Here is a 15,797-nt window from a genome sequence, read left to right on the forward strand (position 1 = left end):
AAGGGGGGACGAACTCCATATTAATGCCCATGATTTTGGAATGAGATGTTCGACAAGCAGGTGTCCACATACTTTTATTCATGTAGTGTAGATGGGTTAACGTCACGAAAACAATGCACACACTTCAATGGAGCAGAAGTCCATGAGTTATGCTTCTGGATGGCTACCAAGTAGCTACCAACAATGACAAGAAACTGCCATGTAAGGAATGGCAAGTGACTGGTTTCATCTAGTTAAATCTTGTTCTTGATACTATATCTTGTTTTGAGGTGTTTTGGTTGATTTCTAATGAATGCTAATATGTAAAAAATGCTATAACCAACAACTGTAACAATGTATTTGATAGACAACAAGTGCTCATTGTGTAAATGTATTTATGTTTTCAATCAATTTTGGAGATGAAATATAGATGACAAACTGTCAACAATCTAAGCCAACCCGTCTGTCTTGCCCCATAGTTGCGCATGCGTCAGTTTTGTTGCTGGCTTTGTTGCTATACAACCAACCCCTCTATAAAGACAAATGTGGTTATGAAACCCATGAGACATACTGTAACAATACGCAACATCGAAGAGTATGGGGAACTAATGACAATGTCCCTTATTATGTATTATTTATTAACATAGTGTGTCATTATATTTCGCCCTTGTAGCCTTCCAGCATAAAAATAAGGAGCATTTCTCAATCACACCAAATGGTCTTATACACTACCATGACCTTGACAATATGAATTGCAAGAGCATCCAGTAAATAAACCATATGCTAGGCCATGATTGAATTTAAGATTTTCTCCATCTCTCTAGATGGCCGGCACCAAGCGGCACCAACACCCACCCCCCTCTTTTGTCCATTCGGATTGGTGAGCACAGAGGTCCACCGGCGCATGTGACTTCACAGAAAGTAGTATGCAGAGAGAGCGGAGCAGAGAATTCACTCGCTGCTAATAACCAGATAGCCTATTGTATTGGAGCTGAGCGCACCGTCAATGACTTCGGGACAGTTTGGTTCATTTGATGCTTTTCCTATTTTGTAAACCATTCTGCCAAACGAACGTTTTGGCAAAGAAGACTGGATTTTACGCGAAAGCTTGCATGTGAAAAGAAGCTGAAAATCACAATTTAATGAGAGGAGAATGGGTAATATTTAAGCTGATTAATAGTTGGGGCAATGCGTTACCGTTATTATTTTCATTCCCTGACAGCTTTAACCGTTGATGACACCAGTCTCAGATATTTTATTTTTCAACTTTCTATTCTGACTAATGATGACGACTAGTGGTGATGCGAGCTGAATTGGGAAATTGTGGACAAGGACCTCCGGCGCCGGTTTGACTCAATTACACTTTCACTGGAAAGATTGTTCCTCCTAATATTTAGGGAGTGGTTCACCAAGGTAACCGACTTTCAATGACACCACAGGACGCATGATGTGTCCAAAACAAAGTCCATATTATGCTCAGTAACGCAGTCTCCAAAAGGACTGCACAACCTTAGTGCAATGATATCTAGGGCAATATCCTCCTAGGACGGATCGAATAAGACAGAACGTCATGCGTAAACAAGAGTTCCAGCGGCTCCCCGAATTCCATAAAGGAATACTGGAACTTCTCCATCCTGTCTTTCTAAAGTACTAACAGAACCAGACAACCGGGCCGCCAGGCTACCGACAGGATGCCGTCTGGTCTGCCGCCTGCCCAAGCCCTCTACATCGGGATGGAGGTGATTATCGCCGTGTCCTCTGTGATCGGGAACGTGATGGTGGTCTGGGCGGTACGGATCAACCGTTCTCTGCGGGACACCACCTTCTGTTTCATAGTGTCTCTGGCTTTGGCAGACATTGCGGTGGGGGCTTTGGTCATCCCGTTGGCCATAACCATCAGCATCGGGCTCAAAACGCACTTCTACAGCTGCCTGCTGGTCGCATGCACCGTGCTGGTGCTCACGCAGAGTTCCATCCTCGCCCTGCTGGCCATCGCTATCGACCGTTACCTGAGAGTCAAAATACCCATGAGGTAAAAAATGAGAGAAAGAAAAGGGATAGCCTTTATATTATGCCTTTCTTTTCCAAGGTCACTGGGTTTAACATCTGTCTCGTTTGTTTGTTGGCAATGGCATCTGAGATATTTTGTTATTTTGCTATTTTGTTGCCTGATTTCCTGAAAAGGTTATTCAGCCTATTTTTTATAGCTGAAACAATATTGACAGTTTTGCCAGACAGGCACAGTCAGCTCTCACAAAGAGATACTAACACGGAGATACTTCACCCACAGACAGACCATACAGACATTGTTATGCTCAATACATAGCCAGTCTCAGTTGAGGTCAAGTTCATGTTCATCATAGTCAAGGTGAGATGTGTGTAGCATACCTGCTCTATTTGCCTTTGAGGGCATTTCATAGCTGTTGAATTCCACACCAGTTTTGAGGTATGCTCTCCTAATGAGAGTTAAAACCTTACCATGTGTTGACCAGCAAGCCCCCTCGCACACACCAGCATGGTCTCATAGACTAGGCGCAACATAGTAAACGTAAATACAGGACACTCAAATTAGTATTATACTGTATGTTAAGTTTGGTATGGTTAAATAATACAAAAGGTTACTTATGGGTGGTTGGTTGGGGTGAATGGGGAAGCATATAACGTGAACGTCTAGCAACCTGAAGGTTACGTGTTCAAATCTCATCACGGGAAACTTTAGCATTTTTGCTAATTAACAACTTTGCAACTACTTACTACTTTTTAGCTATTTTGCATGTTAGCTAACCGTTCCCCTAACCTTAACACTTTATCCTAACTCCTAATCCTAATCCTAACCTTAACCCTAACCTTAACCCCTAGCCTAGCGTTAGCCACCTAGCTAACGTTAGCCACAATAAATTGGAATTCGTAACATATCATAGTTTTTTAAATTTGTAACATATAATATTATTTCGTAACACATCATAAGAAATGGATAATGGATAATGGATAATCCACAAATAAATACATACAGTTCATTCGGGAAGTTTTCAGACCCCTTCCCTTTTTCCACATTTTGTTACGTTGCAGCCTTATTCTTAAATGGATTATATAAATGTTTTTTATCATCAATCTACACACAATACCCCATAATGACATCACAATACCCCATAATGACATCACAATACACCATAATGTCATCACAATACCCCATAATGACATCACAATACCCCATAATGACAAAGCGAAAACAGTATTTAGACCCTTTGCTATCAGACTCGAAATTGCGCTCAGGTGCATCCTGTTTTCAGTGATCATCCTTGAGATGGTTCTACAACTTGATTGGAGTCCACCTGTGGTAAATTCAATTGATTAGACATGATTTGGAAAGGCACACACCTGTCTATATAAGGTCCCACAGTTGACAGTGCATGTCAGAGCAAAAATCCAAGCCATGAGGTCGAATGAATTATCAAGAAGAGCTCCGAGATAGGATTGTGTCGAGGCACAGATCTGGGGAAGGGGACCAAAAAATGTCTGCAGCATTTAAGGTCCCCAAGAACACAGTGGCCTACATCATTCTAAAATGGAAGAAGTTAGGAACCTCCAAGTCTCTTTCTAGAGCTCGCCACCCAGCCAAACGGACCAATCAGGGGAGAAGGGCCTTGGTCAGGGAGCTGACCAAGAACCCGATGGTCACTCTGACAGAGCTCCAGAGTTCGTCTGTGGAGATGGAAGAACCTTCCAGAAGGACAACCATCTCTGCAGCACTCCACCAATGAGGCCTTTATGGTAGAGTGGCACATGACAGCCTGCTTGGAGTTTTCCAAAAGGCACCTAAAGACTCTCAGACCACGAGAAACAAGATTATCTGGTCTGATGAAATAAAGATTGAACTCTTTGGCCTGAATGCCCAGTGTCACGTCTGGAGGAAATGTGGCACCATCTCTACGGTGAAGCATGGTGGTGGCAGCATCATGCTGTGGGGATGTTTTCAGCAGCAGGAACTGGGAGACTAGTCAGCATCGAGGGAAAGATGAACAGAGCAAAGTACAGAGAGATCCTTGATGAAAACCTGCTCCAGAGTGCTCAGACTGGGGCGAATGTTCACCTTCCAACAGGACAACAACCCTAAGCACACAACCAAGACAATGCAGGAGTGGCTTCGGGACAAGTCTCTGAATGTCCTTGAGTGGCCCAGCCAGAGCCTGGACTTGAACCCGATTTAACATCACTGGAGAGACCTGAAAATAGCTGTGCAGTGACGCTCCCCATCCAACCTGACAGAGCTTGAGTGGATCTACAGAGAAGAATGGGAGAAACTCCCCAAATACAGGTGTGCCAAGCTTGTAGCGTCATATCCAAGAAGACTCGAGGCTGTAATCGCTGCCAAAGGTGCTTCAACAAAGTACTGAGTAAAGGGTCTGAATACTTATGTAAATGTATTATTTCATTTTTTTGTCTTTAATAAATTTGCATGTCATGTCATTATGGGGTATTGTGATGTCATTATGGGGTATTGTGATGTCATTATGGGGTATTGTGATGTCAATATAGGGTATTGTGATGTCAATATGGGGTATTGTGTGTAGATTGATGAGGGAAAAAAACAATTGAATCAATGTTAGAATAAGGCTGCAACGTAACAAAATGTGCAAAAAGTCAAGGGGTCTGAATACAATCCTAATGCACTGTACCAAACATATCATACTGATTGGAGTGCCCCGGATGCACATGTACTATTGTTACTTCTACCCGAGTCCAGGTTGCTCACACATGTTCAATAGCCTACATGTGTAGAAGTAACAGTCAGACAAAATAAGAAATTCATTAAATTATCACGACACTTTCCATTTTCAATGATCTCTTAGCCTACATGTCGGTGTTAGCAAGTCGGAATGTTCAGAACTCAATAGCCAAATCATCTCAGATCAACTCAGTGGCTTAGTAAAGGTTTAAGGAGGTTTGATTGAATATTGAGGAAGATTTAACAGAGGAGAAATTGGGGAAAAGTTATTTTCTTAGTTGGTTTTCCAGGTTCGGGGGGAGATTAAATGGAATGCCTTGCTCACTTGAACGAGCGATAAATCACACGTTGCAATCAACATAAGATTGTTTTGACAAGCTACATTTTTACAGAGCACTGAGCATTCATCTCAAACAGTAGCAGGGTTGATGACCAAATAACCAGTAGTAAAGAAAATTAACAGAAAATATAGATTTACACATCTTGTAGGGTAGGTTAATCAATGTGTTTGGAGAAATATGAGAGGTTTAGAGATATGATAGAGATATGATAGATATGATAGAGATATGATAGAGATATGATAGATATGATAGAGATATGTAAAAGATATGATAGAGATATGATAAAGATATGATAAAGATATGATAGAGATATGATAGATATATGATAGAGATATGACAGATATATGATAAAGATATGATAAAGATATGATAGAGATATGATACATATATGATAGAGATATGATAGATATATGATAGAGATATGATAGATATGATAGAGACATGATAGAGATATGATAGATATATGATAGAGATATGATAGATATATGATAGATATGATAGAGATATGATAGATATGATAGAGATATGATAGATATGATAGATATATGATAGATATGATAGAGATATGATAGATATATGATAGAGATATAATAGATATGATAGAGATATGATAGATATATATGATAGAGATATGATAGATATGATAGAGATATAATAGATATGATAGAGATATGATAGAGATATGATAGAGATATGATAGATATGATAGATATATAATAGATATGATAGATATATGATAGATATATGATAGAGATATGATAGATATATGATGGAGATATAATAGATATGATAGATATGATAGAGATGATAGATATGATAGATATATGATAGATATTATAGATATATGATAGATATGATAGATATGATAGAGATATGATAGATATATGATAGATATATGATAGAGATATGATAGATATGATAGAGATATGATAGATATATAATAGATATATGATAGAGATATGATAGATATGATAGATGTGATAGATATATGATATATATATGATAGATATGATAGAGATATGATAGATATGATAGAGATATGATAGAGATATGATAGAGATATGATATAGAAAAAACATACTACACACACAATGGCATTCTTGTTCACTCCAGAATACTTGACAAACTGTCTCGTGCCAGAAACATTGGTATAAGTTACCCATCCATCCCCACTGGCCAAAAAATGGTTCAATCAACGTTGTTTGCACGTCATTTTGACCCAAAAAATCTATGTGAATGTTGAATCAATGTGGGGAAATGATTGGGTTTGAAAAAAGTAATCAACGTAAGTGCATTTCATATAAACTTTTAACCTAAATCCAATGACATTGTGACATTTGTTGTTGATTTCATGTTGAATTCATGTTAGTTGACAACTCAACCAAATGTAAATCAAAACTAGACGTTGAACTGACGTTTGTGCTGAGTGGGATGCATTATAGATCAGACAAGTATATCAGTATATTGGTATATAGCCAGTATAGATTCTCTTTTATAACAGCACCAATAACTAGGCTAAATTTGAGATCCTTACAACAACAACAAAAAACATGATTTGCAAAGCTTGGCTGTAAAAGGAAGCTACAGTTAATTTGCATAATTGATCAATATGATTATTGTGATTGGTTGGCTGATCTGAATATGTAATGTCTCAGGCTGCCACCCTGCCCGGGACTCTGAATATGTAATGTCTCAGGCTGCCACCCTGCCCGGGACTCTGAATTTAACATAGGAAGCATCCCAAATGGCATCCTATTCCTTATGGGTCCTGGTCAAAAGTAGACAAACTATAATGGGGAATAGGGTGCCATTTAGGCTAACCCTCATTTATTAGAGGAGTTGATAGTGAAAGGGTCCATTTAGTCAACAAAGGTTGCCAGAAACATTTCCCTGCATATGAATGCACAGGGAAACATTAAACGTACAGATCAATGAAAGGAATTATTGAAGAGCTATTCCAGAAGCAACGTCTACTGGATCATTTATACGCACTTAAGGAAGATAGTCTAAGCACTCATTGACCGACTGCTTCTTAGGAGATTGATGGTCTGTGAATGTGTGTGTGTGTGTGTCCTCAGTGACATTATGAGACTGGTGTGTGCGTGCGTGTGTGTGAATACGCACATATTGTATGTGTGTGCGCTTGCGTATGTGTCTATGTTTGCTCCTGTGTGTGTGACATTGAGTGGCAGCGAGTGTTTTATATCCTGGCAGCCCTGTGGCAGATTACTCAGTGGGTTCTCCTTCCAGCTTCCTGTGAGAGACCATTTATCCTCATAAGTGTATGCATCACACCACCCACTGTGTGTGTGTGTGTGTGTGTATGTGTGTGTGTGTGTGTGTGTGTGTGTGTGTGAGTGAGTGAGTGAGTGAGTGAGTAAGTGAGTGAAAAAGTGAGAGGGAGGGCGAGTACGTGAGAGAGAGAGAGAGAGAGAGTATGTGTGAGAGAGAGGGAGAATGTGAGAGAGAGAGAGAGAGAGAGAGAGAGAGAGAGAGAGAGAAGAGAGAGTGTGTGTGTGTGTGTGTGTGAGAGAGAGAGCGAGAGAGAGCGGGAAAGAGAATGTGAGAGAGAGAGGAGAGAGAGAATGTGTGAGAGAGAAAGAGAGAGGAGAGTGTGTGTGTGAGAGAGAGAGAGAGAGGGAGAGAGAGACAGTCAGACAGCGAGAGAGAATGTGTGAGAGAGAGAATGTGTGAGAGAGCAAGAGACAGAGACAGACAGAGAGAGAGAAAGAGACCGGAAGGGGAGAGAATGTGTAGAGTGAGTAGGGTTGGCAAAGAGACAGCAAAGGAGTGTGTGTTTCCGTGAGTGTGTGTTAAAGATGTGTGGGTATATGTAGGTTTCTCTTGAGATTATTTACTTGTTGTCTAAGGGTGTGTGTTGTACTGTCACACCTCAGAGAAGCAACTCCTTTCGCAAACTCACACTAACCAAAGATGTCTAACAGTAATGCTTCCTCTGCTCTGGTGTGTGAGCAGAGCACATCAGTTCATTCCTCTTGTATAGTGACTCAACGATGACCTTCAAAAGAAGGAAAGAATCCCAGATTTGTATGATAAACTTGGATGTAATTCAGAAGTTTGACAGAGTTGTAGACAGTCTAGTGCGGTACCCGACGTACTGTACCATGGATTGCAAAACACGTGGACACAAGCCAATCGCAGTGATTCTTTTCTCGGAACATTAGTCAGTCAGCCAAGACTTGGAGCTTGTTGGACATACTCTCATATCCAGCAGCGGTGCGCGGATCAAAAAGCACAAGTCCAAGTCCCTATCTCCATCCATGGCTAATTTAGGAAATTGTCAATTTTAGCTAGCTAGCCACCGGAGGACAACACAAGGAGATGCAACAATTTAAGTTGTTTCTGTCAATAACGTATGATCTTAATGCGAGTTGATAGGAGTGACGCCAAAATCCAAGCAGTCTTCCCTTTACACTTTTTTTGCTGCGCCTGGACCATTCACAGAGGAGCACACTCAGTTTAGCTCAATGCTGATTGGCAAATGTGTATATTTTTTTTATCAAGGGAGGCCAAATGGTACTTGGCTTGCCTTGCATTCAACGGTATGGGCGGCAACAATGTCTTACTCGTTTGGACCAGACAGCATCAGATAGATGGTCTACACGTAGAGAGACAGAGGGACACGGTTTCGCTCGCTCGGATGCTTTCTCCTGTTAGATACATTCAGCCTCTTGCAAATTGAAGGAAAATTATGAAACACAGAGAGACGAAGCATACATTATTTTATTTATTGGTAAATTTTTTAGGGAAGCCTGTCTTCCCTTGGCATCCATGAATACATGCCACTGGTCATATCTGTTAAAGTGTGGGTTCATTAAATGAAAAAACACAATATTTTGACAAGTTGCAGACGTTGGCATGCTCTGAAAACAGTTTGTAGTGCATTACACAAACGTGTTCTCGAAGTCAAACAATAAAGCTCTTGAAAGCATGTAAATGGGAACTAAAATATAATGTAAATGGAAACAAAAAATTATGTAATGGGAACAAAAATAATGTAAATGGGAACAAAAAATGATGTAATGGGAACTAAAATATCATGTAAATGGGAACTAAAAGAAGTACAGCTCAGTATACACTAACACCTCACCCGTGTTTTGTCTCCTGTCTCCATAGCTACAAGCGTGTGGTGACTCCGCGGCGCGCGGGCACGGCGGTGGTGGTGTGTTGGATGGTTGCCATCGTGGTCGGCTTGACGCCCATGCTGGGCTGGAACAACCTGCAGCGTCTCCGTGACAACGGATCCCTGGTGACCACTGACCTCTTAGTGACGTGTCAGTTTGAGAACGTCATCAGCATGGACTACATGGTTTACTTCAACTTCTTCGGCTGGGTGCTGCCGCCCCTCGTCCTCATGATGCTCATCTATGCTGAGATCTTTTACATGATACACCGGCAGCTCAACAAGAAGGTGACTGTCTACAATCTACAATAACTAGCCTTGTTAAAGCTGACTCTCAGGAAGTTAAAACAATGGTGACGGCAACGTTCAGTCTGGCTTAACCAGGCTATAGAATCAGATGATCCACTGGCAGCTTGACAAGGAGCATAGCCTGGTCACAGATCTGTTTGTTCGGTCTTGCCAACTCCTAGGGTCATTGTCACATGGCATTAACTATAGGAGTTGAAAAGACAGCACAAACAGACCTGGGACCAGGCTACATGAAGGTCACTTGTCTAGACTCTAGACTAGAGTCAGATGAATAGGACAGAATGAACTGAGTGTGTTTGATAAGCATAGCAGGGAGGTAGAGGGAGGTGAAGGGAGTTGGAGGGAGGTAGAGGGAGGTGAAGGGAGTTGGAGGGCGGTGAAAGGAGTTGGAGGGAGGAGGAGTGAGTTAGAGGGAGTTGATGGAGGGAGGAAGGCGGAGGCAGGTAGAGGGAAGCGGAGGAGTTTACATTTGATGTATAAATCGGCAGTCCTGTGGCATGCACCAGAAAGGTAACAGGAACAATTTATCCCCCTCAGGGCTGACAGTTTAGACAGACATTATTGAGCAGAGGTGCTGATTGTCGGCTGAAATTACAGGTTTTTAAATCAAGTGGCAACTCACTCCACCCAGGACACACTGCTGTGCAAATGAAACACACTTAGAATACAATACAATGGAATATAATAACTTAGTTTTTACCAGAAAGAACATTGGTTAACTTGTAAGAAAGCATTACAGAAATGTATAATGCTCTAAGGTTTTCCAGAAGACCAACCTCTGAATCTGAAGTCTAAATCGTCTTCCTCTTCTCCCTCCTATCCCAGGTGACGGCGAGCCACACAGACCCACGCCGTTACTATGGGAAGGAACTTAAACTAGCCAAGTCCCTGGCCCTGGTCCTCTTCCTGTTTGCCATCAGCTGGCTTCCTCTACACATCCTCAACTGTATCACGCTGTTCTGCCCGGACTGTAAAAAGCCCATATTCCTTATCTACATCGCCATCCTGCTCACGCACGGCAACTCTGCCGTCAACCCCATCGTCTACGCATTCCGCATCAAGAAATTCCGGAATGCGTTCCGTAAGATCTGGGAGCAGTATGTGCTGTGTAGGGACCCGGTGGGCAAGCTGCCCCAGAGAGGGAGTCAGAGGGGCCAGAGTGGAGTGGAGAGGAGGCTGAGGGCGAACGATGACGACGATGACGTCTGATCTGGTGTTGAAGATGTCGGGATGTGAAGACACTGGATTATTAGTTCAGACGGATGTACATGAGAACGGTTTCTATGTTGATTTGCCTGCTGGTTAGAGAAAGATGTGGAGGTGGTGGGAGGGACCCTAACCTCAGTTTGACCCCACACAGTGAGCGTGTTCTTGCAAGGAATGTTACAGACTGAGTGTTGAAATGTTACCTCACACAAGGTGGACTGGATTGGCTGAACTAACTATCCACCGGTGACTAGGTTCTGACATCATTGGTTATCTGATCTCTCTTCATTCTAGAATGCAGCAGAATGTCGTCACTCCTATATGACATTATCTGACCTGACTTAAGACAATGCAACTGAACAGAACAATGGAGTTGTCAGGTCACCATGGTGATTAGGATTCCGAATTAAAAGGAATGGCGGAACTACTAACAATGACTAACCATCTCCTATTGGCTTAGGGAACAATCATGTCATATGGGCCAAAGGGCTTCCAGAAGGTACTAATAGGAACTTTTTGAACTCAATCACTAAGCGTTTGTTAGTAGCACATAATGAACACTGCGCTACTTTTAAACATGACCCACATAGTCTCCGGTCAAAAGTAGTGCACTATATAGGGTGCCATTTAAGATGCACCCTATGACTACAGTATCGGTGTCAGATGGTTGGAGGGCAGGGCTGCTCCATCTGTGAACTTTGAACTGAACTAAAAACAAATGGCCTTTCTGTACGGACAACCTCACATGATCGCAAAGCTAAATGTCTCTCTCATTCCGCCGATACTGAAATGTCATATTCCATAGCCTTATGCACCACAGGGCACTGAGGGTCAGAAGCAGAGCCATATAGGCCTACTTTATATAAATATATGGCTCTGGACAGAAAGACAAAGAGAGGGTTGTTTTGAAATTAAGAGTTAATTTCCAAAAATGCGATATCCACCAATTTTTCACATTTTCATCTGAAATGGTTGCTTATGGGTACCTTCATGTGTGTGTGTGTAACATCAGATTTTTAATTTATAGATTTTAGATGTGAATTAAATTGTGTTTTTTTTTGCAAAACACTATATATCCATTGTTTAGGTGGAATGGAATGTTTGTATCCTGTATATTTGACTGTGACATGTGGTTGTCTCATCTAATTAGCTTAATATGAATGCACTAACTGTAAGTCACTCTGGAGCATCTGCAAAATAATTAAAATATCTCATGTAAATGTTTTACATACAGATCTCATATTACTGTGTGAATTATAAAAAGTATGTATAATTTGTATAGTTCTTTATTAAAAATGTAGTTATTAGTTACATTAGACTGTGTAAAACCTATCAGTACTACTTATTTCTCTGAGAGTGAGGCGGATATATAGCATTTTGCAAAAAAAGTGTATATTTTTGTCTCTGAAATTAAAATTGTAACAAATTATTGTAACAAATTACATGTCTGTCATTGAACAACCCCATGCCGTGATTAGTGAAAAAAACAATCTCTCTTTCATAAGTTCTTTGAACAATAAAAGACAATTTACCAACATTTCTGAAAACAGATATATAGTGTTTTGGAAATAAACTCTTCTCTCTCTAACCTAGCCTGCACTCACTTTTCTATTTCGCTTGAGATATTATAATACGTGGCGTTAAATAGAATGGTAAATGCAGCAATCAGGCTGGTTCAACCAGGCTAGGTTATGAAGGTGAATTGGGACAAAACTCAACTGTTTTGACCAGGTAAAATGTCACCAACCTGATTCAAGTGTCCTCCCTTTTCCATTTATCCAGGCTGCATCACATACGGCCGTGATTGGGTGTCCCATAGGGCGGCGTACAATTGGCCCAGCGTTGTCCGGGTTTGGCCAGGGTAGGCCACCATTGTAAATAAGAATTTGTTCTTAACTGACGTACCTAGTTAAATAAAGGTTAAATAAAAATAGAAAAACTTTTTTTTACAGGAATGCTCACAGCGAGGGCATGTCTGGGTGATGCCAAGGTTCCCCTTGCAGGGCTTTCTCTTATAGAGCTACATTTTTATGGAATGGTCTGCCTATCCATGTGAGAGACGCAGACTCGGTCTCGACCTTTAAGTCTTTATTGAAGATTCATCTCTTCAGTAGGTCCTATGATTGAGTGTAGTCTGGCCCAGGAGTGTGAAGGTGAACGGAAAGGCTCTGGAGCGACAAATCACCCTTGCTGTCTCTGCCTGGCCGGTTCCTCTCTCCACAGGGATTCTCTGCCTCAAACCCTATTACAGGGGTTGAGTCTCTGGCGTGATCTTCCTGTCCGGGTTGGCGCCCCCCTCGGGTTCGTGCCGTGGGGGAGATCTTCGTGGGCTATACTCGGCCTTGTCTCAGGGCAGTAAGTTGGTGGTTGAAGATATCCCTCTAGTGGTGTGGGGGCTGTGCTTTGGCAAAGTGGATGGGGTTATATCCTGCCTGGTTGGCCCTGTCTGGGGTATAGTCGGGAGGGGCCACAATGTCTCCCGACCCCTCCTGTCTCAGCCTTCAGTAATTATGCTGCAATAGTTTATGTGTCGGGGGGCTAGGGTCAGTCTGTTATATCTGGAGTATTTATCTTGTCTTATCCGTTGTCCTGTGTGAATTTAAGTATGCTCTCCAGCAATTCTTCCTAGGTGCCTGCCTTTCTAGGGAGTTGTTCCTAGCCACCGTGCTTCTACATCTGCATTGCTTGCAGTTTGGGGTTTTAGGCTGGGTTTCTGTATAGCACTTTGTGACATCGGCTGATGTAAAAAGGGCTTTATAAATACATTTGATTGCTTGACTGATTGATTCCTGGTCTTCTCTATGTTGTATGTTCGACTGCAAACAGGACATCTCTCAAACAACTGCAGCATGCAATTCTCATAAACAATGGGGAGCCAGGCCCAGCCAATCAAAATGAATTTTTCCCCACAAAATGGCTTTATTACAGACAGAAATACTCCTCCGTTTCATCAGCTATGCGGGTGGCTGGTCTCAGATGATCCTGCAGGTGACAAAGCCAGATGTGAAGGTCCTGGGCTGGCGTGGTTACACGTGGTCTGCGGTTGTGAGGCCAGTTGGACGTACTGCCAAATTCTCAAAAATAATGTTGGAGAAATTAACATTCAATTCTCTGGCAACAGCTCTGACGGACATTCCTGCAGTCAGCATGCCAATTGCACGCTCTCTCAAAATGTTGACATCTGTGGCACTGTGTTGTATGACAAAACTGCACATTTAAGAGTGGTCTTTTATTGTCCCCAGCACAAGGTGCACCTGTGTAATGATCATGCTGTTTAATCAGCTTCTTGATATGACACACCTGTCAGGTGGATGGATTATCTTGGCAAAGGACAAATGCTCACTAACAGGGATGTAAACACATTTGTGCATAAAATTTGAGGGAAATAAACTTTTTGTGCGTATGGAACATTTCTGGGATCTTTAATTTCAGCTCATGAAACACTTTACATGTTGCGTTTATATTTTGGTTCAGTATACTTCATCTTATGAGGTGGTGTTGACTGGGAGGGCATGTGACAGGGTGATACAAAGAGGTCAATTGCATTTTGTTCTAAAGAAAGTACAAAGCTTTTTGATAATGCACGTCACAACCAAAATTACTGTACTAGTTGTATCTGCTAGGCTGGGTAATTAACATACTAGTTTATCAAACTGGGTCATTTTTAATACACATTTTCACATAACACATATGTTACCATTTTCGATGAAGTCATCTTTGTCATCAGGGCAGTAAATTGGGTAAAGCTATACTGAACAAAAATATAAACGCAACATGTAAAGTGTTGGTCCCATGTTTCATGAGGTGACATTTTTTCTCTCCCGGAAATGTAAATCGTTGAAATTGTTGCATGTTGCGTTTGTTTTTGTTCAGTACAATTCTAGGTCGTCACTAGTTACCACAGTCATAAAGTCCGCCTATTTCTACAATGTATCTTCTTTAAATGTTATTTTAAACATAACCACACTGCTAACCTTATGCCTAAACCTTAAATTAAGACCAAAAAGCTATTTTTGGTGTTCATGTATTTTTACAATATAGACAATTTTGACTTTGTGGCTATGGTAACTAGTGGAAACCTTAATACTATGCTTTACAGATGTAGATTGACTGTAGATCCAGATTGGATTAGATTCAGACCGGTGACGTTCCTCCTAGTTCATTCTAAAAAATAAAAAAAGATTAAGAGATGAGTTAGCTACCACCATAGCTGCATCCATTATTTCGTTTTCCCCTATACAAAACATAATACACTTGTATGAGCTACGAACTGGACCTCCGATTTGTAGGCTTACGTTACCTAGCCCGCCTCCTTAGCATTATCAAATGATAACGTTACATAACCAGCACCATCTAGACAATACACTTGTATGAGTTACAACCGAACTAAATTGTAATGCAGTAGCTAGCTACAGTACGATAACGTTAGCTAAAGCATTAGCTACCCTGCCTCGCTAGCTAACGTTAGCTAGCCTGCCCCGCTTTATTGAAAATATTGTTTTCATTTTTTTTATTACATTTGAAATTACAATACAATAACAAAAATATGTATATATGACATCACTACACTCAGAGTTGGGTAGGTTACTTTTTAAATAATAATTTATGTAATCCTTAGTTACTAGTTACCTGTCCAAAATTGTAATCGGTAACACTACTTTTGGATTACCCAAACTCAGTAACTTAATCTGATTACATTCAGTACATTTTAGATTACTTTCCCCTTAAGAGGCATTAGAGGAAGACAAAAATGTATGTTACCAATTGAACCACATCTAATGCAGGATAAGTATATGTTAATGTTTACATAGCTGGCCATATATGGATGCTACGTGTTACTTTATGGGTTGCTTATGTAGGCTTCTTCTAACTCATCGCTTTCTATTACATATAATACGATTAAATGATATCTTTACATTAATAGATATAATTTAAAAGTCCAAAAATGGGTGTAGCAGCTACAGATTGGCCCTTTAAGTCTATCAAAAGTGTTTCAAGTTTGAGCATGTGTACATTCGGCCTATGGATTTATTTATTTTATCAGTAGGAATTAGATTGAGCAATAAAAGCCCCACTTTTATTCCATAGGCTG

The 15,797-nt window shown here is 41.0% G+C and overlaps 1 protein-coding gene across 1 annotated transcript; it reads left to right on the forward strand.

Moving 5' to 3' along the window:
* The first annotated feature begins 870 nt into the window (after positions 1-870).
* Positions 871-12,293, forward strand: LOC129851472 (adenosine receptor A1-like). The gene is made up of 3 exons (XM_055918038.1): positions 871-2,011; positions 9,184-9,478; positions 10,325-12,293. The coding sequence occupies exons 1-3, from the start codon at positions 1,671-1,673 to the stop codon at positions 10,706-10,708; spliced, it is 1,020 nt and encodes a 339-aa protein (XP_055774013.1). The 5' UTR covers positions 871-1,670; the 3' UTR covers positions 10,709-12,293.
* The last annotated feature ends 3,504 nt before the right edge of the window (positions 12,294-15,797 follow it).

Source organism: Salvelinus fontinalis, chromosome 3 (assembly GCF_029448725.1).
Source record: "Salvelinus fontinalis isolate EN_2023a chromosome 3, ASM2944872v1, whole genome shotgun sequence".
In the NCBI taxonomy this organism is placed as follows: domain Eukaryota; kingdom Metazoa; phylum Chordata; class Actinopteri; order Salmoniformes; family Salmonidae; genus Salvelinus; species Salvelinus fontinalis.

What these genes read in the sequence shown, in the direction of transcription:
- LOC129851472 (XM_055918038.1), top strand. Translation starts at nt 1,671, where the DNA reads ATGCCGTCTGGTCTGCCGCCTGCCCAAGCCCTCTACATCGGGATGGAG. An exon ending in AGAGTCAAAATACCCATGAG is followed by an intron (nt 2,012 to 9,183) that starts GTAAAAAATGAG and finishes CTGTCTCCATAG; the next exon opens with CTACAAGCGTGTGGTGACTC. An exon ending in ACCGGCAGCTCAACAAGAAG is followed by an intron (nt 9,479 to 10,324) that starts GTGACTGTCTAC and finishes CTCCTATCCCAG; the next exon opens with GTGACGGCGAGCCACACAGA.